The sequence below is a fragment of the Cylas formicarius genome, unplaced genomic scaffold (genome assembly GCF_029955315.1).
Source record: "Cylas formicarius isolate icCylForm1 unplaced genomic scaffold, icCylForm1.1 PGA_scaffold_9__14_contigs__length_23061073, whole genome shotgun sequence".
Classification (NCBI taxonomy): Eukaryota; Metazoa; Arthropoda; class Insecta; order Coleoptera; family Brentidae; genus Cylas; species Cylas formicarius.
Genome location: NW_026844365.1, coordinates 1,159,329 through 1,171,062, shown reverse-complemented (window position 1 = coordinate 1,171,062; position 11,734 = coordinate 1,159,329). Strand labels below are relative to the sequence as shown.

The 11,734-nt window shown below is 42.6% G+C and overlaps 1 protein-coding gene across 2 annotated transcripts; it reads right to left on the bottom strand.

Moving 5' to 3' along the window:
• Positions 1-5,236: 5,236 nt before the first annotated feature.
• LOC132707101 (zinc finger protein on ecdysone puffs-like) lies at positions 5,237-11,715 on the bottom strand. 2 transcript variants are annotated; one of them, XM_060678788.1, is made up of 9 exons: positions 11,527-11,715; positions 11,218-11,396; positions 11,098-11,160; positions 10,302-10,639; positions 8,428-8,740; positions 6,406-6,717; positions 6,025-6,151; positions 5,509-5,968; positions 5,237-5,452 (listed from the first exon to the last, which is right to left on the bottom strand). In XM_060678788.1, exons 2-9 carry the CDS (start codon positions 11,392-11,394, stop codon positions 5,356-5,358), a joined length of 1,887 nt encoding a protein of 628 aa, XP_060534771.1. In that variant the 5' UTR covers positions 11,395-11,396; positions 11,527-11,715; the 3' UTR covers positions 5,237-5,355. The 2 variants fall into 2 exon arrangements, with proteins under 2 accessions (XP_060534771.1, XP_060534770.1); XM_060678787.1 differs by having other exon boundaries at positions 11,218-11,399; positions 11,527-11,714.
• Positions 11,716-11,734: the final 19 nt, after the last annotated feature.

Sequence of the window (11,734 nt, the reverse complement as noted above, 5' to 3'; positions counted from 1 at the left end):
GCGTTGTCCATAGTAAAGTTGCTTTAATTCGGAAGATAGAACGGAGAGAAAAAGCAGAAAAGTTCGCTGACCAGCTTGGCATTATCGATTTCAAGGCTTCGGAAGGATGGTTCTTCTTCTTCTTAGCGTGCCTTGTCCTATCGAACGTTGGCGATCATCAGCGCAATCTGGACTTTGTCCACCGTTCTTCTAAAAAGTGTCCTGGCGCTAACACCATACCACTGCCGCAGATTCTTCAACCAGGAAGTTCTGCGACGGCCTGGGCCTCTCCTACCATCTATCTTGCCCTGCATAATGAGTTGGAGTATTTGGTACTTTGTGTTGCGTAGAATATGTCCGAAATAGTCTAGTTTTCTCTTTTTGATAGTGTGTATGACTTCTGTTTGTTTGTTTAGTTGATTTAATATGTCTATATTTCGGACTCTGTCAACCCACGAGACTCGCAGCATGCGTCTGTATGTCCACATTTCGAAAGCCTCCAGTCTTCTGCACATGGTTTCGGTCAGCGTCCACGATTCGGCCCCATACATGAGCACACTAAAGACATAGCATTTGAGAATGCGAATCCTCAAAGCTAAATCGATATCGCGGCTGCATAACACGGCCTTCATTTTAACGAAGGCGCCCCGGGCTTGCTCTATTCGGGATCTTATCTCTTGTGTGTTGTCCCACTCTGCGTTAAGTATGCAGCCTAAATATTTGTAATGTTGGACGCGTTCTATGGGTTTTCCGTCGTACTCCAAATCACCCCACACATCTCTATGTTTGCTTACTACTAGCCATTTAGTCTTTTTGATGTTCAGCTTGAGTCCCATCTCCCTACTTCTGTCTGCCACGCAGTTCCAAAGTTCCTGCAGGTCCTCCAGCGTACTCGCGAGAAGCACAGTATCGTCCGCGTATCTGAAGTTATTTATAACTGTACCGTTGAGAATAATACCTTGGTGTTTCTCGTATAATGCTTCTTCAAAAATGCTTTCGGAGTACAGGTTAAATAACGGAGGCGACAGTACGCAGCCCTGTCTCACACCACGCATGATTCGAACCTCATCCGACATCTCTCCGTTCACTACTATTTTTGCTTTCTGGTGCCAATATAGATTTGCTATTATTCGTATATCTCGTTCATCTAGGTTTTGTTTCCTTAGTATTTCAATGAGTTTACTGTGCTGGACGGTGTCGAAAGCCTTCTCATAATCTATGAAACACGCAAACGCATCTACGGACACATCCCGGCATCTCTGCACCAACACCTGCATGCTGAACAAGGCCTCACGTGTACCCATCCCTTTTCGGAAACCGAACTGTGCATTGCTCATATTCTCTTCAATATTTGGCGTTCTGTTTCTTTGGTATTGTTACAAATGTCGAAAGCAGCCAATCTCTGGGAATTTTACCACTCCTGTAAATTAAATTAAATAGCCTTACCACAACGTTAAGTGATTGTTCTTCTAAAAGTAGTTTTAGGAGTTCAGAATGTGTTTCGTCGGGTCCTGGCGCTTTGCCCCTCTTTGCAAGGCGTATTGCATGTTCCACCTCTTGCCTGGTTATATCAAGTCCTTCTCCTGGCAAGTCCATGAGCCCGTCTCTGATGTCCCCAAAAAGTTCCTCTATATAACTGCACCATTCCTTTAATTTTGTTTCGGTATTAAGGATGACTTTCCCCTGTTGGTCCATTAGTAATCCTGTGGACCTGCGTTTATATAATCCGGCCGCTTCTTTAATCTTTTTATGCATGTTAAAGAAATCATGTTTGGCTTGCAGACTTTCGATTTCACTGCATTGACCGGACAACCATTCCTGTTTTGCCTGTCTGATTTTCCTTCTAATTTCTCGCTGAAGCAGAGAGTACTTTACTTGGTTCTTGTTTTTTAAAAGCCTTCGTTGTTCCATCAGGTCTAAGATCTCGTCCGTCATCCAACAGTTATTCTTACGTCGGGTTTCTGTCTTGAGCTTGGCTTTGCTAGTTTCAACTAAGGCATGTTTAATTACATTCCATGATGTTTCTATGTCTTCTTCCTTAGTATTAGTATTTAGCAACTTTTCGTTGAGCATTTCTTTGACTTCCGTTCTAAGTTCTTCGTTGTTAAGTTTAGATGTATCGATCATCCTAGTTTTTGTTTTGGTCTTTAACTTTTTAAGGTTTATTCTCACAGACACTATGACGGGGTTGTGGTCTGAGTTCAAGTCCGCTCCAGGGTATGCCTTCCCTGAACAAACACTGTTGCGAAAACGCTTCCCGATCATCACGAAGTCAATTTGGCTTCGTACAATTCTATCCAGGGTTTCCGCGTTTGATCTCCATGTGTGTAAGGATGGTTCGGGAAGTTCAAACAGAGACGTGGTATAAATTATGGACCGATAAAGAAACGTAAAGAACGTATAACAGTGTTAGTAGCTGCCAATAGAAGTGGGAGAGAAAAAAGAAACCTAGTCGTGATTGGAAAATCAACTAGCCGACGATGTTTTAAGCAAGGCACGGGTGACCTCGCAAATTTTTGAAGAGGAATGCAGAATTAAACTGTCAAACCAACAAAGTTATTACAGCCGATGGACCAAAGCATAATACAAAGTCTTGAGAGTCGATACAGGAAAAACATGTTAACGGAAATGATCGAGTCCGAAGACAAAATTTTTTATTCTTCAAAACAGTTTTAGCAGCATAAACGCTGTATTACTCAATATATTAGGAGCACCATCTACTGCACGACAAGTTATATTTTTCATTGGGGTATAATTGACGTCTGGGTAAGTTCTCAGCTTGGACAACCACTAAATTTTTTATTTTCGACGAGTTCTTTTTCAATATCTTCAATTTTCATATTCTCGATGTGCCTCTCAACCTCCCACTATCAGTAGAATGTAAAAAAAATGAATATCATTGTAGCTTTCGTTACCAGAGCTTTGACGATAATTTGGCCGTAAAACTACAATAATAATATCAATATCTGTTAATAACTCCACTGTTGGGGGAACCTCCCAGCCATCGTCGTCATTATTTTTGTACTTCTCGAACCACCGAATCAGAAGTAAGTCATCATCTAAAAAACTGATCACAGTCTTCTTCCGATTTAATCAGACCAACATGTCCAAAGTAGTTTGAAATAGTGGTTGAAGTACGATACAAAAAATATCCGCGGTAATAATTTAAATTATGTTTTGTTATTAAATTGAAATTTCAAAAATAGTATTTAATTTTTCTTCAACTGAGGAAGAGGAAGTAATTGAGAACGAGAGCTTAGAAAACAGCACCTCCAAAAAAGAATTCAGAGAACACAGAGGTAATATTCAGAAAATTCGTAAAATTAAACGAAAATCTGGGAAAAGATACGATACACAATCGGGAAAAACTATTCCCGCCAAAGTTTCTCAAAATGAAGATGGCCAATGCCGAAAAGAATGTACTTGTAAAAAATAATGCAGCGTATCACCTAATTTCATTTTTTATTTTAGGCAAAATACCGCGAAAATGTAAAAGCAAATCAGGGGCACCCGTTCGTGTTGCTTGGTCTGAAGAAGCCCTTTGCAAAGCTTCTGGGGAAACGGATAAAGGCCAAGTCGGTGTAAATGAAATATCTCGTCGTTATGGTATTCGGCATCGATCGGCAGTCTCCCGGGATTCGAAATTCGTAACTTTGTTACTGCCCGAGTTTTGTTTGTTTTTCGACATCGGCAAACATCGAAAATCCCGGCGGGCGCCTATCGATCGTTTTTCCGACGTCGAGAGGGGGGCGGTCGTCTTTGTACCGCCCCCTTTTGATCGGTAACGGCCGGACGCGACAAACGCCGGCCAGATAAAATCATAGGTCGCGATCGTAAAGTTTTATTGCGGCAAATTGGATTTTATCGCCGGAGATGATGGCGCGTCGTAAACGACGACCGACGGGAGGCGGAGCCGCTGATTGTAAACTTTTTAATTGCGCCATTCGCGGAAACGAAAAAGAACCGATATCGCTGGCGAGCGACATCTTGTGTTGGACCGAGTGGCTAAACCGTGGCGACAACTGCGTGTTGGATAATGTATGCGTCGCTGTATTTGCATCGAATCGTTGTATAAATTAAAATGATATAAAAAAATCGCCTTTAAATATTAATCAGCTCGCTTTTCTGATGTCAAACTAGAAAATGCGTTGACGTGGTTGTTTAAATTGCTTTAGTATTTACTTGGCAAACTTTGAATGGTCAGCGCCATCTCGTAACTAAATTGATGAGCAACGGTTGAAGTTTATTCCGATAGATGGTAAATGTTTTGATTTTGCGCATTGATAGTGTTTGACTGACGAATACTGGCTACTTGGAAGACCGTAACGAGAAAAAGCGAACGATTTGCCGTATTTCTGACGCCTGAGTAGTAAGCACTTTGGTTTTGTTGCTTAAAGCGAATTAAAAATCATTTTGTGACTTTGATGAATTTAGAGTCAACGCTCGCAGGTTGTAATCTTGATTTATCGTTAGAAGCGCATTGGCTTAACGCCTTTCCGACTTCTAATTAAAAAATGGGTTCCCTTTGTTGCCTAAAAGGCTTTAAAACTTATTTCGCATGCTTCAAACGGTCAGCGTCATCTCACAACAGCTCGGATAACTAAAGTCAGGACGATGGTTAATTTATTAAGTAAAAAAAGTAAAAATCTCCTATGCCCGATTAGTACATAGATTCACTTAAAACGCTTAAAAAATCCTATTATGACTATAACATATCAGCGTAGCAGTTCTGCGGACTAAATTCTCGACGCAAGGGACAGTCCGCGCTTTTCTCGAAAGATGGCGCAGTTCGTTTAAAAAAATATATAAAAATCATCTGAAGCTAACGGATATTGCTTATTTCTGGTCAAATTGTGCTCTTTATAAGGGCCCGTATATTCGCTTAGGTGCTCCGCTTTGCTTAAAACGGTTCAATTATCGCGGCTTTTAAAATTTGCAAACGTCATATGGAAAAGTTTTCCAATAGGTCGAGCCAATGTAAAAGAATAATAAAACTTCCGAAATAACCCAAGAAACGCTTGTATTTGACGGACTTTTGATGCTAGATTAGCATATAAATTACGATTCTGATAACGAACTCTCGTGACGCTTGCTGGCGCCCTCTAGTGGACAGAGGCGAAACTAATTTCACTGCCCTGACCGATTTTTCATTACTCCCTAACAGATACTGTCCGCTATCAAAAGAAAAATATTTTGGAAATGCGATTTTTTTGATTTCCGCGTAATTAGGGCGTAGGGAAGAAATAAAACCATGACGTGGTTAAACATTTACCATTTACTTATACATTTTACGTAAACGTCCGCAACTTCACTACAAAATGACATAGGCAAGTCGAGCCCTTAACAGAAACACTAAAAGCAATCAGAAAACGCGATTTACTGCTCCTCCTCGGGTTTTGCGGCCTCCGCTTCCGCCTCGTCCTTCTCCGCCTTCTCGGACTCCGCCTTCGCCTTTTTCTCCTCAAATTTAAATCTGAAACGCCGCGGTTACAAAAAAAATACCCCCCACCCCCCCGCAACAACGCTCACCTGTCGTATCTCTCTCCGTTCACGTGGGAGTCGTCGTCGTCGTCGTCCTCGCTCTTGTTGCCGTCCGCCTCGCCGAGGAGCTCCCCCAGGTCCTTGTCGACCGCCTCCCACAGTTTATCGTCCTCGGCCGACTTGTTGGGATCCGCGTCGTCCTTGGCGCCGCTCCCGTCGTCCTTCTTGCCCTCGCCGCCTTCTTTCTTCTTCTCCTTCTCCGCCGTCTCCTTGCGTTGCAACTTCTCCGCCCTCTTCTCCAACTCCTGGTTCTCCTTGTAGCGCACGTAGCGCTGCATGTGGACGCGCAGCTTGCAATGCTTCGAGAGCACCTGGGCGACGTCTTCGTCGCGCGCGCGCGGCAAATATATGCGACAAAGGTCGCAGTAGTGCGACTCTACTTTCCGGATCTTCTCGATGCCGACGTTCACCGGCTCCTTTTTCTCCTTCTTCTTGTCCTCGTCCGAGCCTGAAACGCGAAACGTTAAGCGGGGAGGCGACCCTACGAAGACGACACCCACGTACCGTTCTCGTCGACGTCGCCGACGGAATCGATGGTGGTGAAGTCCTCCAGGTTGTCGTCGTCGCCCGACTGCTCGCTCGCGTCCTGCCGCTGCTGCTGCTCCTGCTGCTGTTCCTGCTGCTGCTTGCGCTGAAATACGCTCTTCGGTTAAGTTCGATTTATCAAAAACAAAAAATAAGTTTATTTGAATAATTAAAGCAAACCCACGTTCAAAATATTATTAGAATTGTTTTCCACAATAAACTAATTTAATAAAAAAAAACCTTTTTTCATTTATTTCATGCCCTAAAAAAATAAAATGGCCTTTGTGCGATACCCAAACAACAAAGTATTTCCAAATTCCCATGTTTTACCCTCAACACCACCTGGAAAATCGCTCCTACCTTAATGTGCTGGATGGAGCAGCAATGGCTCTCGTAGATCATGGGACTCTTGAAGGTGATGCTGCAGACCTTGCAGCGCGGCATCAGGAAGCGTTTCATGTTTTTGTGGGACTCGCTGGCCAGGTGCACCTCCTTCGGCTGCTTGTAGTTGAGACGGCACAGTTGGCAATAGTGAGTGTGCTCGGTAAGGTCCTCGCCGCTGCCCTTTTTCTCGAGCTCGTTCTGCGACTTGCGCTGCGCCTGGCGCATTTGTGCCAGAATCGTCTTTTGCTTCATGGCGACGCGACGCATCGCGAACACGTGCGCCTTGCCCTGCCGTTACGAGATATCGATACAACTACCGATATTTACTTCGACAAAGTCGATAACATTTTAAAGCCGTTTTTCTTCTAACTGTCGATTATTTATCGACATATCGATAATCACGATCGCTATAGATTTTATTTCCTCTATACTCTTCTTAAACTATCAAATATTTAACATCGACAATTTGATCCACGTAACAAAAAGAGAAAACGTTTTAAACTATCGACCAGACCATTCATCGACAACACCCATAATCCACGTGTCAAACAGAAAAAAGTTTTCTCAATTATCGATAACTATAATTACTATAGATTTTATTCACTTTATTCCCTTTTTGAACTATCAAATCTCTAACATCGATAGTTTATTTCACGTAACAAAAAGAAAAGACGTTTTAAACTATCGACTAGACCATTCATCGACAATACTCATAATTGTGATTAGTAGATATTTTCTTTCCTTTGAATTTGTTTCATTTGTGAAACAAAAAAAATCGCCTTCGAAAACTATGGATTACTTATCAACAGCTTAGACAATTGCGTTTACTATCGATTTTTTTTCCATTGGTTTTTTAAAAAAATATCGATAATTTACCGACAGCACAGATAATTGCGATCACTATCGCTATTTTCCGTTTGTCTTTGTTTTACAAGTCAAGGGGAAAAAAATTGTGAACTATCGATTATTTATCGACACCACCGATAATCGCGATTACCTTCCATGCTTTTGCGTTAGCCTTTTTACCGACAGTTCGATTTTGTTGCCATTGTCTTTGTTCTAAATGACGAACAGAACAAAGAAGTTTTTCTTTAATTATTGATCATTCACCCACAGCACCGATAATTCCGATTACTATCGACGGTTTTTCGTTTGCCTTTGCGTCAAACAAAAAAAAAACGTTTCATAAAAAATTACCGATTATTTATCGACAGCATCGACAATTGTGATTACTGTCAATTTTGTTACATCTTTTGATTGAAAAAAAAAAGTCGTCATAATGGCGATAGACTTCTGAACCTTTCATCTTTATCCCATGTGACAAACAGAAGAAAATCATCAGTTACCATTAATTATTCCTAGATACCACTCACATTACTAACCAACAACAAAAAATTATCGAGTGTTTATAGGCAGCATCATTAAATGCGATCACTATCGACTATATTCCCTTTGTCTTCGTTCCACGCGACAAATAGAAACATAATCGATTTCTTAACCTGTGTTTTTGTTCCATGTGAAAAAAAGAAAAAAAAAACGTTTTAAACTATCGACAACTCATTAATTATTATTGCGATTACTAAAGATTTGTAAGAGTATACAAACATTAAGTAATCTCCACAGCTTTGTTCCGCGCGACAGACAAAAAATTGTTTTAATTATCGATTATTCACTAACAGCATCCACATGATTTTTTCTTTTTCTTTGTTGAACGTGTCAATTTTTTTCGAACTATCGATGGGTCAATTTATTAACAGCATCGATAATTGCAATTATTATTAATTTTTTTCATGTGAGAAACGCAATTAATCCATTTTTTTACAACTGTCGACTATCGACAGCATCGATAAATGCGATTATTCTCATTTTTTAGCTTTGACTTTCACGCGACAAAAGAAAAAAAAACAAATTTGTTTCGTTTCACGTGTTAAACAGAAAATAATGTTTTTTGGAAAACTATCGACATTTTATCCACAATCCAAATCCACAATATTTTACCTGTAGGTGCATCTCGTAACGTCTGAATGTGGGGATTTTGATGTTGCACCGGGGACACACGAGCCGGATATACGTCGACTTTTGAGGCTGTTGGTCGTCGTCGTCGTCGTCCACCTCCATCTTCGACGACTTCTCCGTTTCGCCCGCGTCCTTCTCGCGGTCGTCGCGTTCCTCGGTCTCTTTCTTGCCATCCCCGTCCTCGTCGCCAGCGTCATCGCCGCTCTTGGTTTTCTCCACGTCTTCGTCGTCGTCATCGTCATCGTCGCTAGAGCCTCCGTCCCTGTCGTCGATGTGACGGTGCCTCAAGATGCCGCTAAACACGTAAACGCCGACGTTGGCGTAAAAAACCGTAGTTCAAATGTACCGCGCCGGTTTTAACAAATCGGTCGTTTTTTAAATGCAGTAGTACTCGTTTTATTAGCGGCAATGTATTCAATTTTTTTTTGTTGGGCCAAAAATTTCCACAACATTTGTGAAGTGGTGCACAGAATATGCAGAATTTTGAAATTTCCATGATGTCCAAGAATATTTTTTAAACCAGCAAAGAACGGATGTTTTTTTTACAATTTTCAGGAATTTTATACCGACACAATAATTTTCCGGCGCGGTAGTTCAAATGTACGCGATTCTGCCGCCCCGTCCACCTACCGTGATACCATTTGCCGCTCTTCCTCTTCATTTGGATCGAGCCGCTAGAGCTTCGCGCCAAACCTTTTTTTCCCCGCAATCCTTCCTCTTTTTCCACTATTATTTTTAAAAAATTTGATACATGTTCACTACTACGTTATATATCTACTCGTTCCCACAGGCCGGATCAGCGCATCTATTCCTCAACCTTTGCATATATACATATTTTTTACAGGAAAGTCTCGATTATCACTATTATTAAGCTAGGGCAGGTCTTTGCTTCAACGTCTCGTAAATTTGTAACAGCAAAGTGGGGGAGATCTTTGAGTCACCTTCATTTTTTTTTACAGCAAAGTTCAATTATCACTATTATAGGAGAGATAGGAGAGATCTTTGAATCAATTTGGGGCAATTTATTTTACAGTAACATGGGGTTTTGGCTCAACTTCTTGTAATTATTTTATAGCATCGTCTGTATTATCATTAGTATGAAGGGGGAAGGGACCTTTGAGTCACCTTTTTATAATTTTTTGACAGTAAAGTCTCGATTATCATTATTATTAAACTAGAGGAGATCTCTGCCTCAACTTCCCGTAATTTTTTAACAGCAAAGTCTCTATTAGCTTTAGTATTAGACTAGGAGAGATCTTTGAATCATATTTTTTTACAGTAAAGTCCCAATTATCACTATTATTAAGTTAGAAGAGGATTTTGTCTCATCTTCTCTCGTTTTTTTTTTGCAGCGCCATCAGTATTAAGATGGAAGAGACCTTTAAATCACCTTGTGGCAATTTACTTATTTAGTAAAGTCTCAATTGTCATTATTTTTAAGGTACAGGAGGCTGTCGGTCAACTGCTTGTAATTTTTTTTTACAGCAAAATCTCTATTATCGTTAGCATTATGATGGGAGAGATCTTTGAATTACCTTGGGGTAATTTATTTACATTAAAGTCTTAATTGTCATTATTATTAAGCTTTGCTCAACTTCACGTAATTTATTTACAGGCAAGATCCCCTTTGTTATTAGTGTTAAGCTGGAAGATACCTTTCGAGTCACCTTGTTATATTTTTTTTACAGTAAAGTCTCGATTATCAGCTAGGGGAGGTTTTCTCTCACCTTTTCGCTCTATTATCGCTATAATATAAAGGTAGGGGGGAGGTCTTTGCCTCGGGCCCTGGTGATTTTTATTACACTCGGAGCCTCCGTCGCAAAATAAAATAAAAAACGGAAAATGTTTGTAATTACCTCCTGATACGGGACACCTTGATGCCACGGTAGCCTCTCGGGCGCTTCCTCACCGCGTACGAGGTCTCGGCGAGACGCCTGCGGATGCCTCCGACGCCGCGCTCCCGCATACCCATCCCCCTCGAGCCGCGCCTCGTGCTTATGCGGCCCCGAAACGAGCCCCTGATCGGGCCGCTCGGTTTCCTAAAGTCGTCCCTACGCGACTGGTACGGGGTAGACGTGGGCCTGTCCCCCGAATACGATCTCCGTTCCGTGTACGACGTGGGGCCGTGTGAATCAGAGTACCGGCCCCCCGAAGACGAGTACGAGAACGAGTCGTGCGAACGTGATCCGCCGGCCTGGACAACACACTTTATTTTATAAGCGGGAGGCGGCAGGGGGCGGCCGTCCGCTTTCGACGCCCCCCCTCCGAGGGCAGAAAAAAACACTTCGACTTGCTCAGCGTCTCGTTTGCCCCTTTAGTCACATTTCGATAGCACAATCGACGGCTTTAATAATTTTGCGTCGCTTAATTTTATCGCCAACAACTTTTACATCGCACTCGAGACTTTATAAATTTGCTGGAAAGCAGCGACCTCCGGTCTAGTCTCTTAATACAACATTTCTCGTATATTTTGACATAGTTCCACCCAAACTATCGAATTTTACCAACGTCGGCATTAAAACATTGAAAATTTTTGCAGTCCCACAAGCGTCGTCCATTTTTTATCAAGTTCCTAGCCCGTCCTCGATCGCCGATCCCTCTCCTCCGCCTGCGAAGGATAGAAACCGAACACGCCCATCCCGAAGGACTTACCTCGTTCCTCGGCCTCTTCCTCTCCGGCGAGCGGTTGTAGTTGTCCCTCGACGAATACGAATCCTAATTGAAATGAAACACTTTTTTTCCCCGCACGCTTTAAATCTACACACTGCTTACGTCATAATTGGAAGGCCTGTACGGCTTGTGGTAGTCCTCCCTCGGATAGCGGTCCGACGATCGTTCGAACGACGAAAACCTTCCGGAAGAGCTACTCCCGTAACTACCGGGCCCGCCCCGGCTGCCACCCCAGGGATTGCCCCTGTACGAGCTGCCTCTCGGTCTACCGCGCACCATTTCTACTGCACGGAAAAAAAATGGAGAACCACCCGACACGGCGTCTTCCAAAATGGAAGCCGTGCGAGACACGCCGTTATCCCCGAAACGTTTCGTTCGGCCGCGAGTCGAGGCGACTTAAAACCCACTTACCTGGATTATTCGTCACTAATTATGGACCGAACGCGAAAATTCCCAAACCACGCAACACAATACGACACTCGCGTCAATAAATGAAACGCCGATACGTGTCCGCGTACCGGCAAGCGTAGCAAACAACGCCGCGGCCTCGTAGCACGTAGGCGGGCGCGTAGCAGGCACGGACCACGAAACGCGCTCGCGGAAAATCGTAGCCGCGTTT